The sequence below is a fragment of the Bubalus bubalis genome, chromosome 21 (assembly GCF_019923935.1).
Source record: "Bubalus bubalis isolate 160015118507 breed Murrah chromosome 21, NDDB_SH_1, whole genome shotgun sequence".
In the NCBI taxonomy this organism is placed as follows: Eukaryota; Metazoa; Chordata; class Mammalia; order Artiodactyla; family Bovidae; genus Bubalus; species Bubalus bubalis.
In genome coordinates this window covers 49,522,574-49,536,503 of record NC_059177.1, presented here as the reverse complement: position 1 = coordinate 49,536,503, position 13,930 = coordinate 49,522,574, and the positions used below count along the sequence as shown (strand labels likewise).

The window sequence follows — 13,930 nt, the reverse complement described above, 5'->3', positions numbered from 1 at the left end:
GGTGGATGGAGCTCAGGCCCTGAGCCTGTACTATAGTCATAAGGAGTCTGAGAAATCAAGTGTCCATCGTTTTCCACTCGTATACTGGAAGGCAGCTCTGTCTCTGTGTTAGGGTTTTTCTCCAGCATAGAAGGGGAGTTACAATGCAGGACAGCTAAGGAAAAGAAAATCCCAATTTTCTCTAACATTACCACTCTTTCTTCTGGGATTTATGTTAGGAGTATGTTGGAGTTCTTCTACCTCATCCCCGTATCTCTTAAGTACTCATATATATCTTGCTTCTGACTTTCTTTTGACTTCTAACTGGCATGTGTCCTTTGTGTTGAGGTTCCCCCCCCCTACTTCTGGTACTTTTTATCATTTAAAAAAATCGTGGTAAACTGTGTGTAAAATTTAGCATTTTGACCATTTTAAAGTGTACAGTCTGATGGCATTAAGTACATTCACAGTGCTGTCTTCATCAGTATTCAACTCCAGAACTTTTCCCTCACCCCAAACAGAAACTCTGTACCCTTTAAACATTAACTCTCTATTCCTCCTTTCCCTCAGCCCCTGGTAACCTTTCTTTTGCTATCTGTCTGTATATAAGTGGAATCATTCAATATTTGTTCTTTTGTGTCTGTTTTATTTCACTTGGCTTAGTGTTTTCAAACCTCATCCATGTTGCAGCATGAAAATTTCATTCCTTTTAAAGATTGAATAGTATTCCATTATCTATTTATAATTTCAGTATTCCACTTGGCCATAGATGGATATTTTGACTGTTTTTCATTTGCAGAATTCTTGCTCGGTTGTTTTGCATATTTGTTGACTCTTGGTTTATTTATGTTTGCTTTTATGTCATACTTTTCTTTTTTTTAAATGGAAGTTACTCCTGTCACTAAGCATTGTAAATATTTTAAAATATTTATCAGATTTATAAAATCCTGAGAAGAATTTTTGTTCTAGTTTTAAGCCTTTGGACATCTTTTTTTTTTAATGGACGTCTTTACCTATCTTAGAATTTTGGGTTTCAGAAGTGGGAGATGTTGTTTTCCCTTCCTTTTCTTCCTCTGAACACATCTATCTGTCTAGTGTATGCATCATTGCCTCTATCTGCTTCCATGGCCCCCGTGTACAGTATCATGTTAGGTCTCCTTCCCCAGAGTGACCTTGGGCTTTTGGCAGATCCTGACCTCTGGCTGAGGGAAGGAGGGGTTTAAGCTCCAATCTGTTTAGCCCTAGAGGTTGCTAAAACCATGTTTTGTTTTGTTTTTTAATTTTTTAATTGAAGGATAACTGCTTTACAGAATTTTGTGGTTTTCTGTCATACATCAACAAGAATCAGCCATAGGTACACCCAAGTCCCCTCCCTCCTGGGCCTCCCTCCCATCTCCCTCCCCATCTCACTCTTCAACCTGTTACAGAGCCCCTGTTTGAGTTCCCTGAGTCACACAGCAAATTCCCATTGGCTATCTATTTTACATATGGTATTGTAAATTTCTGTGTTACACTCTCCATACATCTCCCCTTCTCCCTCCTCTCCTCCCCCCATGTCCATAGGTCTGATCTCTATGTTTGTTTCTCCATTGCTGCCCTAAAAATAAATTAATTAGTGCCATCTTTTTAGATTCCATATATATGTGTCAGTATGCTATACTTATATTTCTCTTTCTGACTTGCTTCACTCTGTAGGTTTGAACTCTAGGTTCGTCTACCTCATTAGAATGGATTCAAATGCATTCCTTTTCAAGGCTGAATAGTATTCCATTGTATATATGTACCACAGCTTCTTTATCCATTCATCTGTTGATGGACATCTAGGTTGCCTCCATGATCTAGCTATTGTAAGTAGTGCTGCAGTGAACATTGGAGTATATGTGTCTTTTTCAGTTTTGGTTTCCTCAGGGTATATGGCCTAGGAGTGGGATTGCTGGATCATATGGTGGTTTTATTGCTAGCTTTTTAAGGAATCTCCATACTGTCTTCTGTTGTGGCTTTATCAGTTTGCATTCCCACCAGCAAGACAAGAGTGTTCCCTTTTCTTCACACCCTCTCCAGCATTTATTGTTTGTAGACTTTTTGATGATGGCCATTCTGACTGGTGTGAGGTTGTATCTCATTGTAGTTTTGATTTGCATTTCTCTAATAGTGAGTGATGTTGAGCATCTTCTCATGTGCTTGTTAGCCATCTTTATGTCTTTGGAGAAATGTCTCTTCGCGTCCCTTTTCTACTTTTTGTTTGGGTTATTTGCTTTTCTAGTATTGAGTTGTATGAGCTGCTTGTATATTTTCGAAATTAATTCTTTGTCAATTGTTTCAGTTCAGTTCAGTTCAGTCACTCAGTCGTGTCTGACTCTTTGTGACCCCATGAACCACACCAGGCCTCCCTGTCCATTACCAACTCCCAGAGTTCACCCAAACCCATGTCCGTTGAGTCGATGAGGCCATCCAACCATCTAATCCTCTGTCGTCCCCTTCTCCTCCTGCCCTCAATCTTTTGCAGCATCAGGGTCTTTTCAAATGAGTCAGCTCTTGGAATGAGGTGGCCAAAGTATTGGAGTTTCAGCGTGAACATCAGTCCTTCCAATGAACACTCAGGACTGATCTCCTTTAGGATGGACTGGTTGGATCTCCTTGCAATCCAAGGGACTCTCAAGAGTCTTCTCCAACACCACAATTGAAAAGCATCAATTTTTCGGTGCTCAGCTTTCTTTATAGTTCAACTCTCACATCCATACATGACTACTGGAAAAACCATAGCCTTGACTAGACAGACATTTGAGGACAAAATACTGTCTCTGCTTTTTAATATGCCGTCTAGGTTGGTCGTAACTTTCCTTCCAAGGAGTAAGCATCTTTCAGTTTCATGGCTGCAGTCACCGTCTGCAGTGATTGTGGAGCCCCCCAAAATAAAGTCAGCCACTGTTTCCACTGTTTCCCCATCTATTTGCCATGAAGTGATGGGACTGGATGCCATGATCTTAGTTTTCTGAGTTTAAGTTTTATGTTGAGTTTTAAGCCAGCTTTTTCACTCTCCTCTTTCACTTTCATCAAGAGGCTCTTTAGTTCTTCTTCACTTTCTGCCATAAGGCTGGTGTCGTCTGCATATCTGAGGTTATTGATATTTCTCCTGGCAATCTTGACTCCAGCTTGTGCTTCTTCCAGCCCAACGTTTCTCATGATGCACTCTGCATGTAAGTTAAATAAGCACGGTGACAATATACAGCCTTGATGTACTCCTTTTCTTATTTGGAACCAGTCTGTTGTTCCATGTCCAGTTCTAACTGTTGCTTCCTGACCTGCTTACAGGTTTCTCAAGAGGCAGGTCAGGGGGTCTGGTATTCCCATCTCTTTCAGAATTTTCCACAGTTTCTTGTGATCCACACAGTCAAAGGCTTTGGCATAGTCAATAAAGCAGAAATAGATGTTTTTCTGGAACTCTCTTGCTTTTTCCATGATCCATCGGATGTTGGCAATATGATCTCTGGTTCCTCTGCCTTTTCTAAAACCAGCTTGAACATCTGGAAGTTCACAGTTCACATATTGCTGAAGCCTGGCTTGGAGAATTTTGAGCATTACTTTACTAGTGTGTGAGATGAGTGCAATTGTGCGGTAGTTTGAGCATTCTTTGGCGTTGCCTTTCTTTGGGATTGGAATGAAAACTGACCTTTTCCAGTCCTGTGGCCACTGCTGAGTTTTCCAAATTTGCTGGCCTATTGAGTACAGTACTTTCACAGCATCATCTTTCAGGATTTGAAATCCAAATTCAGGATCTGGAATTCTATCACCTCCACTAGCTTTGTTCGTAGTGATGCTTTCTAAGGCCCACTTGACTTCCCATTCCAGGATGTCTGGCTCTAGGTGAGTGATCACACCATTGTGATTATATGGGTCATGAAGATCTTTTTTGTACAGTTCTTCTGTGTATTCTTGCCACCTCTTCTTAGTATCTTCTGCTTCTGTTAGATCCATACCATTTCTGTCCTTTATCGAGCCCATCTTTGCATGAAATGTTCCCTTGGTATCTCTAATTTTCTTGAAGAGATCTCTAGTCTTTCCCATTCTGTTGTTTTCCTCTATTTCTTTGCATTGATCGCTGAGGAAGGCTTTCTTATCTCTTCTTGCTATTCTTTGGAACTCTGCATTTAGATGCTTATATCTTTCCTTTTCTCCTTTGCTTTTCGCTTCTCTTCTTTTCACAGCTATTTATGAGGCCTCCTCAGACAGTCATTTTACCTTTTTGCATTTCTTTTCCATGGGGATGGTCTTGATCCCTGTCTCCTGTACAATGTCACGAACCTCATTCCATAGTTCATCAGGCAGTCTATCTATCAGATCTAGTCCCTTAAATCTATTTCTCACTTCCACTGTATAATCATAAGGGATTTGATTTAGGTCATAGCTGAATGGTCTAGTGGTTTTCCCCACTTTCTTCAATTTAAGTCTGAATTTGAAATTTAAGTCAGTTGTTTCATTTGCTATTATTTTCTTCCATGAGGGTTGTCTTTTCACCTTGTTTGTAGTTTCCTTTGCTGTGCAAAAGCTTTTAAGTTTAATTAGGTCCCACTTGTTTAATTTTGTTTTTATTTCCATTACTCTAGGAGGTGGGACATAGAAGATCTTGCTTTGATTTATGTCATCAAGTATTCTGCCTATGTTTTCCTCCAAGAGTTTAATAGTTTCTGGTCTTACACATAGGTCTTTAATCCATTTAAAGTTTATCTTTGTGTGTGGCATTAGGTAGTGTTCTAATTTCATTCTTTTACACGTAACTGTCTAGTTTTCTCAGCACCACTTACTGAAGAGGCTATCTTTGCTCCATTGTATATTCTGGCCTTCTTTGTCAAAAATAAGGTACCCATAAGTACATGGGTTTACCTCTGGGTTCTCTGTCTTGTTCCATTGGTCTATATTTCTGTGTTTGTGCCAGTACCATACTGTCTTGATGACTGTTTAGTTCAGTTGCTCAGTCATGTCCAACTCTTTGCGATCTCATGGACTGCAGCATGCCAGGCTTGCCTGTCCATCATCAGCTCCCAGAACTTGCTCAGACTCATGCTCATTGAGTCAGTGATGCCATCCAGCCATCTCATCCTCTGTCGTCCCCTTCTGCTCCTGCCTTCAGTCTTTCCCAGCCTCAGGGTCTTTTCCAGTGAGTTAGCTCTTAGCATCAGGTGGCCAAAGTATTGGCGTTTCAGCTTCAACATCAGTCCTTTAAGTGAATATTCAGGACTGGTTTCCTTTAGGATTGACTGGTTTGATCTCCTTGCAGTCCAAGGGACTCTCGAGAGTCTTCTCCAGCACCACAATTCAAAAGCATCAATTCTTCGGCACTCAGCTTTCTTTATAGTCCAACTCTCACATCCACACATGACGACTGGAAAAACCATAGCTTTGACTAGACAGACTTTTGTCAGGAAAGTAATATCTCTGCTTTCTAATATGCTGTCTAGGTTGGTCATAGCTTTTCTTCCAAGGAGCAAGCATCTGTTAATTTCATGGCTGCAGTGATTTTGGAGCCCAAGGAAGTAAAGTCTGTCATTGTTTCCATTGTTTCTCCATCTGTTTGCCATGAAGTGATGAGACCGGATGCCATGATCCTCGTTCTTTGAATGTTGAGTTTTAAGCCAGCTTTTTCTCTCTCCTCTTTCACTTTTTATCAAGAGGCTCTTTAGTTCCTCTTTGCTTTCTTCCAGAAGGGTGGTGTCATCTGCATATCTGAGGTTATTGATATTTCTCCTAGCAATCTTGATTCTAGCTGTTATATCATGCTTAGGAATTCCACACTAGAAGATGGGATTGTCCATTATTTTAGATGAGGTGGGCAAGGCTTTGAGAGTTCAAGTACCTTTGCCAAAGTAGCATGGCAAGGAAGAAGGGAAACTACAAATTGAGGCCAAGTTATGCAACTCTGAAGTTCACACTCTCAGCTACATTTCTGCGCATTATACATTGAATTAATATATATATATTATTAACATATATATGTGTATCTTCTTACTGCCAATTTTCATTTTTAACAAACTCTTTGTTCTGCATGAATCCAGAATTTTCTTGGAAATCCACTTACTAGTTCACTTTTTTTGGTTATTTTTCTTAGTGGTATGACTGCATTCCACTTGGTCTGTGGAACAATGTATTTTTAAATAACACTTTATCTGAATTTTAAGGATTTTCAGGATATTGATTTTATATTATAGCCAAGGAAAAATATGTTGGTGTTAGTATAGACTTGGATTTGTATAATTTGAGGTAAGTCCAAAGGTTTAGAACTTTAAAATAGGAACAATGTAAATTTCCCATAAAAGTCAATGATTAAGGTAGCTGAAGACCTAGTAGATGGAACATTCCAGAAATTTTATTCCAGTTTATCCTGTACAGCAGTTCTGCATTAATCTTGCTACAACAGCTCCCATGTCCCACGTCTCTATTTCCGTAGTACCAAGTTTGAATCTCAGCCTTGCGCTGAAAATTCACTTCATAAATTTGATGAATATGGACAGTGCTCTGGCATCATTCTAAGATGATTATTTTAAATCTGCTGGAATAAATCACACAAAATAAAAAGAAGGCCTTACAGCATAGATCAAATAATATGTATTGATTGATGCTTAATATTAATACACTAAGTCACCTTTGAACACAATGAGGGTTTGTTAGGCTATGTAGAGAAATGATACTTAATGCTAATCTTTAAAAATTAATTTTCCTTTGCTGTTTCCAACTGGATGATATTCTCTTTGCATAACAAATCAGAATACAGGTTTCATCTACCTCAGTGTATCAGTATATAAAATCTTTGGTCCCAGAAAATATTTCATTAACCCTCAAAATTGGCACAGACATTATAAAAATGTTTTCAAGTCATGCCTCTGCTTTGAACAGCCTTTCAGGATCTTCTCATTCATTTTCCCTGTGTTAAGGTCTGGTATCTTAAGAATCATTTGGAGAGGCCCTATGAGAGCTGGCCTCAGTCAGTCCAGCCTTCTTTAAATTCTTAGATATGTGAAATTCTCATCCATCTCAGTGACTTCATGTATACCGTTCCCTCTGCAGGTGACACCACACCTCTCCTTCATAACAAACTCTTTGATCCTGACCTTTTTGCATTTTGGGGGCATTGCTGTTTCTTCAGAGAAGGCTTCACTGATCCTGTCTTTAAGTCATGTCCCCCAGCTAAAATCTCTGATTGTGCAATTTGGTTTCTTTCTTAGATTCATCATGGTCGGTGTCTGTTGTGATTACTTGTCTAATTTGTTATGCAGAATAAGAGCTCTCTGAAGATACAACTCTGTCTGTTTTTGCTCACTGATAAATCCTTGGCAATTAGCACGAGGATTGATGCCATAATGAATGTTGCTTACAAGGTAGTTGGAAAGAAACCCAGCATCTCTGTTACCAGGATTAGGATTCTTCTGCTCGACAGATTTCTAGGAAAACATACTATCAGTATAAGGGAGAGCTTATAAAACTTCAAAACCCAGTGTCTGAGTCTCCCCCCACCAAACCCATTTCCATCAGAGCATGAGTTAATTTGCATTACTGATACATGTAAAGGACACAAATAGTTTTTAAAAATTAAGCAAGTCTTGGGCAGTGCTGTAGTCTTCCTTTAGAGAAAAAAATTTAAAAACTATCTTTAATGACAGTACTGCTAAAAGTAATATTGAGGATTTTTATAACCTAAATGTTTTTTTTCATTAAATCAGTTCACTTATATTATCATATTACTGCAACAGAGTCTGTATTCAGTTAGATGTACCTCTCTTTATATTTGCATGAATTTAAATTTGATTTACATATGTTGGAAAGGGCAGTAGACAGTATTCTGGTAGTTTATCAAAGATAATGTGGCTGTTTGTTGTGACTCTGGTTCTAGGCAGTATGAAACTGTGGTTCCACTTGAAGATTCTATTGTGACTGAGGTTACAGCAACTCTGCAAGAATGGGCCAGTCTGTGGAAACAGCTCTATGTGGTAAGTAGTTGGTAATTAGTTTGCTAAATCAACAAGTTCCATTGTACCAAGATAAAAAATTATGGTACTTAGCCAATTGCAAATTTATAGACTTTTGAATATTTGCAGATTTTCAAATGTATGTTCCTAATGTTAACTGGAATATAGTAGACTTGAGTTTTGTCCAACCTGAAGAGAATACAGTATTCATATGCCTGCAGTTTTCTCCATCCTATTCCAGCCAGTAGAATGTAAGTTCCATCACATCAAGGATTTTAGCTGTCTTACTCAATTGCTGTATCCTCAGAACCTTTCATAAAACAGATTTTTATTAATTGAATGAACAAACTTCATAGTTATTAGTACATTGTGAACCTAATAGTGGGTAAAGATCAAGAAGCTGTATTACCACTTTCTTACAGCTACTAAGCTTAAATGATATGTCATATATGATACTTTTTGCCAGGCCAATAATTACTAGATAAATAAAACCTCAGTTCGTATCCTCTGGAAACTTAGAGAGTAGAGGGTGATAGAACACAAAAATATAGACTAAAAATAAGGGACGGGGCTTGGGTTCTGAATAAGATGAAGTAAACACATTCTATTTTACTCTTCCTACTAATCACAACAAAAATTCTGGACAAAACCCATAAAATGCCCTATCAGAACACTCTGAAAGTTAGGAAACAGAAGGTGGATGATTAGGGACATTGAAATTCACAGATTGAGTGAGTGCCCTGGTTGTCTTTTTTTCTTGCCTTCCATATATCCTGGACTGGGCTGTAGAGAAGACTACAACCTAGAAATGCTAATGAGTGTGGACAAAATAATAATACCAAGGAAAACCTGTTCTCTCTAGCCAAAGGATGGCCCAGCAAGATAGAAACGTCCTATTCTGTCTGTTCTGTAGGAAAACATCACAATAAAATCTGTACCCCCTCCCATTCCAACAGGCATTAAAGTAGGGGTATTGACAATCAGAGCTTTGTCTCACAAACACCCTTCCCCCACCTGCAGTAACAGGGAGATGTCCCCCTTCAGTGCAGCCTGTGGCTCAGACTCTGACTTCTGCTCTTTTCTGCTCCAGTAATGAGGCAGTGCCCTTCCTCAGCAGAGCCTGTTCAGTTCAGTTCAGTTCAGTCGCTCAGTCGTGTCCGACTCTTTGCGACCCCGTGAATCGCAACATGCCAGGCCTCCCTGTCCATCACCATCTCCCGGAGTTAACTCAAACTCACATCCATCGAGTCAGTGATGCCATCCAGCCATCTCATCCTCTGTCGTCCCCTTTTCCTCCTGCCCCCAATCCCTCCCAGCATCAGAGTTTTTCCAATGAGTCAGCTCTTCACATGAGGTGGCCAAAGTACTGGAGTTTCAGCTTTAGCATCATTCCTTCCAAAGAACACCTGTAGGGAAGACTAATTTCCACCCCACCAGAAGTTTCAAGGTGGCAACTCTCTTCAGCAGAGCCTGGGGGTGAGACTCTGGCCTTTACAACTACACAACATTAACAAGGTGGTACCCTTACCCTGCAGAGTTCTGAGGCAAAACTCAACTTTCCCCCATGCTCTGGAGAAAGGAAGAAGCATTTCTCCACAGAGAAGCCTGTGGTGAGAGCTCTTGATTTCCACCCCCCCTGCAATAATAAGGTGCTACGCTCCCCAGCCAGCCTGTGGGTTGTACTTTAACTTTCACAACTCTCCACTCCCCTGCTTATTACCCTATTTTCTATGACTGCCCTGCTGAAATGAGGCAGTGCTTCTCCCCACTCAAGCCCATCCTAAGGATAATGGGAAGTGGAGTTCTGTCATCTAGATAACATGCAAATAGGGAAAACCAAGGAGTACTGGAGCGACTTTATAAACTAAATTGATATTTCAATCACAGTGCACAAAAGTCCGCAAAAGGGGTTGCAAAGAATTGGACACGACTGAGCAACTGAACATCCCCCACCACCGCAAAAGTGAGCCTAGGATCACATTCTCAATGTGAACAGGTTGACTAAAATAAAAGATTTAAGTAGAAATTAGAGTGTCATAATTCCTACTTAATTAAAATGTCCATCTTACAGCTCCAAATTACTTGTCATATGAAGAAATCAGGAAAAATGCAACTCTAGTAAGAAGGGACAATCAGCAGAAGCTAACTTTGAAATGACACAGATGTTGGAGCCATCAGCAAGGATTTAAAAGCATTTGAGAAAATTCAGCAGTTTCATGATTAAAAACTCTTAGCAAACTAGGAATATAAGATCTCACTCTGATAAAGGGCATTTATAAAAATATATAGCAAACGTCATACTTAGTGATAAAAGTCTGCTTTGGGGAATAAGGTAAGGATGTCTGCTGTCAACAAGTCAGTTCAACTTAGTACTAGAAGACTTAAGGCAAGAAAAGGAAAGAAGAGACATATGGGTTAGAGTGAAGAAATAAAGCTGTTCACATTTGCAAACAATATGATTGGCTACATAACAAATCCCAAGGAATCTACAAACACTAGAGAATACAAAAGATAGTTCTGAAAATAAATAAGTTTGCAGTTACAGGATATCAGGTCAAAATACAGAATCTCGCTCTCTCTGTCACATACACAGACATACACACAATCATATTGCCATATATTGGCAGTGAACAGTTGGAAACCAAATTTTAAAACACATACCATTTACAATTGCTCAAAATGAAACATTTGGTATAAATACAACAGAACATACAATTTCCGTGTACTAAAAACCACAGAAATGCTAATGAACAAAAGTGAAGACTTAAGTAAAGGGCCAGGCATGACATGTTCATGGCTTGGAAGACTCACATATTAAAAATGTCTGTTCAACACAGATTGATCTGTGTATTTAATTCTTGAAAAGTCCTAGCAGGATGTTTTTTAGAGAAGATGATTTAAAAAATTTTAAGGGAATACAAAATAAGAATAAAGTTAGAGGAATCATGTTACCTGATTTTAAGGCTTACTTACAGCTACAGTAATCAAGATGGAGTGGTCCTGGCCAAGGATAGACACAGATCATAGATAAAGGGAGCAGGACAGAGAGTTGAGATGTATCAGTAGGTTTAGTCAAGTAAGGGCAAACTGATTTTTGGCAAAGTTGCAAAAGTGAAAGAAACATGCTCTTGTCAGCAAATGGATGAGTGGAGTAGTTGGGCATACAGAGGCAGAACAAAAACAAAACCAAAACCTTGACTTAAATCTCCTTCCTTATACAACGGACTAACTCACATTGGATGATAGACCAAAATGTAAAATATAAAACTAAAAGTTTTAGGAAAACATATAGGAGAAAAACTTCATAACCTGCATTTAGGTGAAGAGTTCTTAAGCATGACACTGAAAGAATAGTTCATAGAAGAAAAATTTGATAAACTGGATTTCATCAAAGTGAAAAATTTTTGCTCTTGAATGACCCTGTTAAAAGATGAAAAGATAAGCCATAGACTGGAAGAAAATATTTTCAAATCACATATCTGTCAGAAGACTTGTATGTAGGATATATAAAGGACTTTGTAAGCTGAACAGTAATTCTAACAATAATGTCTAACAATTCAGTTAGAGGACAGAAAACTTCATCAAGGAGAAGTCTTGATGAAGTCATCTCCTTCATAAGGAGAGCTAATTAGAACATGACAAGATTTTCCATATAATTAGCCATTGTTGTTGTTGAGTCAATAACTTGTCTCCAACTCTCTGTGACCCTATGGACTGCAACATGCCAGGCTTTGCTGTCCTTCACTACCTTCTGGGGTTTTCTCACGTTCATGTCCATTGAATCAGTGATGCTATCCAACCATCTCATCCTCTCCCACCCCTACTTCTTTTGCCTTCAATCTTTCCCAGCATCAGGGTCTTTTCCAGTGATTCAACTCCTCATATCAGATTGCCAAAGTATTGGAGTTTCAGCATTAGTATCAGTTCTTCCAGTGAATATTCAGGACTAATTTCCTTTAGGATTGACTGGTTTGATCTACTTGCTTGATCTAGATTCCATGGGAATCTCAAGAGCCTTTTCCAGCACTATAGTTCAAAAGCACCAATTCTTCAGTTCTCAGTCTTCTTTATGGTCCAACTCTCACATCCATACATGACCACTGGAAAAACCATAACTTTGACTAGATGGACCTTTGTTGGCAAAGTGATGGCTTGCTTTTTAATATGCTGTCTAGGTTTGTCATAGGTTTTCTTCCAAGGAGCAAGCATCTTTTAATTTCATGGCTGCAGTCACTGTTTGCCCAAGAAAATAAAATCTGTCACTGCTTCCACTTTCCCCACTTCCATTTGCCATGAGGTGATGGAACCAGATACTATGATCTTAGTTTTTTGAATATTGAGTTTCAAGCCAGTTTTTTCACTCTCCTTTTTCACCCTTATCAAAAGGCTCTAGTTCCTCTTCACTTTCTGCCATTAGAGTGGTATCATCTGCATATCTGAGGTTATTGGTATTTCTCCCAGCAATCTTGATTCCAGCTTGTGATTCATCTAGCCTAGTGTTTTGCATGATGTACTCTGCATAGAAGTTAAATAACCAGAGTGACAGTATACAGCCTTGTTGTACTGCTTTTCGAATTCTGAACCAGTCTGTTGTTCCATGTTTGGTTCTAACTGTTACTTCTTGACCTGTATACAGTTTTCTCAGGAGCCAGATGAGGTGGTCTGGTATTTCCATCTGTTAAAGAATTTTCCACAGTTTGTTATGATCCACATAGTCAAAGGCTTTCTCGTAGTCAGTGAAGCAGAATAGATGTTTTTCTGGAATTCTTTTGCTTTTTCTGTGATCCAGCAGATGTTGGCAATTTCATCTCTGGTTCCTCTGTCTTTTCTAAACCCTGCTTGTACATCTTCAAGTTCTCAGTTCATGTACTGCTGAGGCCTAGCTTAAAGAATTTTGAGCATAACTTTGGTTGCATGTGAAATGAGCACAATTGTGTGGTAGTTTGAACATTCTTTGGCATTGACCTTCTTTGGGATTGGAATGAAATTAGCCATTAGGGTAATGCAAATTAATGCTACAGTGAGATGCTACTACATACCTGTTAGAACGGCTAACATAAAAAAATGCCCAAAATACCAGAGATGTGGAGCAACTGGATCTCTCATACATTGCTGATGAAGATATAAAATGATACAACTGCTGGGGAAAAAAAAAGTTGGTGTTTTCTTTTTTTTTAAATTGCAATATAGTTCATTTACAATGTTGTATTAGTTTCAAGTATACAGCAAAGTGAATCAGTTATACATATATCTACTCTCTTTTTAGATTCTTTTTCCATAGAAGCCATTGTAGAGTCCTGAGTAGACTTCCCTGTGCTATATACAGTAGGTTATTAGTTATCTATTTTATGTATAGTAGTGTGTATCTGTCAATCCCAATCTCCCAATTTATTCTTCCCCCTTACTCTCTGGTAACTGTAAGTTCTTTTTCTACATCTGTGACTCTACTTCTGTTTTGTAAATAAGTTCATTTGTACCCTTTTTTTTTTTTAAGATTGTGCATATAAGTGATATGATACTTGTCTTCATGTGTCTGACTTCACTCATTATGACAATCTCTAGGTCCATCCATGTTGCTGTAAATGGCATTATTTTTTCTTTTTTGTGACTGAGTCATACTCCATTGTATACATGTACCATGTATATCTATCTCTTCCTCTGTTGATGGACATTTAGGTTGCTTCCATGTCCTGGCTATTGTAAATAGTGCTGCAGTTAGTATTGAGATGCATGTATCTTTTTGCATAATCATTTTTTTCCAAGTATATGCCTAGGAGTGGGATTGCTGGGTCATATGGTAGTTCTGTTTTTAGTTTTTTGAGGGACCTCCATACTGTTCTCCATAGTGGCTATACCAGTTTATGTTCCCACCAACAGTGGAAGAGGCTTCCCTTTTCTCCACACCCTCTCCAACGTTTATTGTTTATAGGTGTTTTTTGATAATGGCCATTCTGACCAGTGTGAGCTCGTTTCAGTTTTGATGTGTATCTCTC

At 38.8% G+C, this 13,930-nt stretch overlaps 1 protein-coding gene across 10 annotated transcripts in view; it reads left to right on the top strand.

Moving 5' to 3' along the window:
- DOCK3 (dedicator of cytokinesis 3) overlaps positions 1-13,930 on the top strand; it is a 289,619-nt gene that overhangs the window by 49,838 nt on the left and 225,851 nt on the right. For all 10 annotated transcript variants that reach the window (XM_025271944.3, XM_025271942.3, XM_025271937.3 and 7 more), the window contains one exon: positions 7,862-7,958. In XM_025271944.3, coding sequence (XP_025127729.2) covers positions 7,862-7,958 — 97 coding nt within the window. The remainder of the gene's footprint in view (positions 1-7,861; positions 7,959-13,930) is intronic.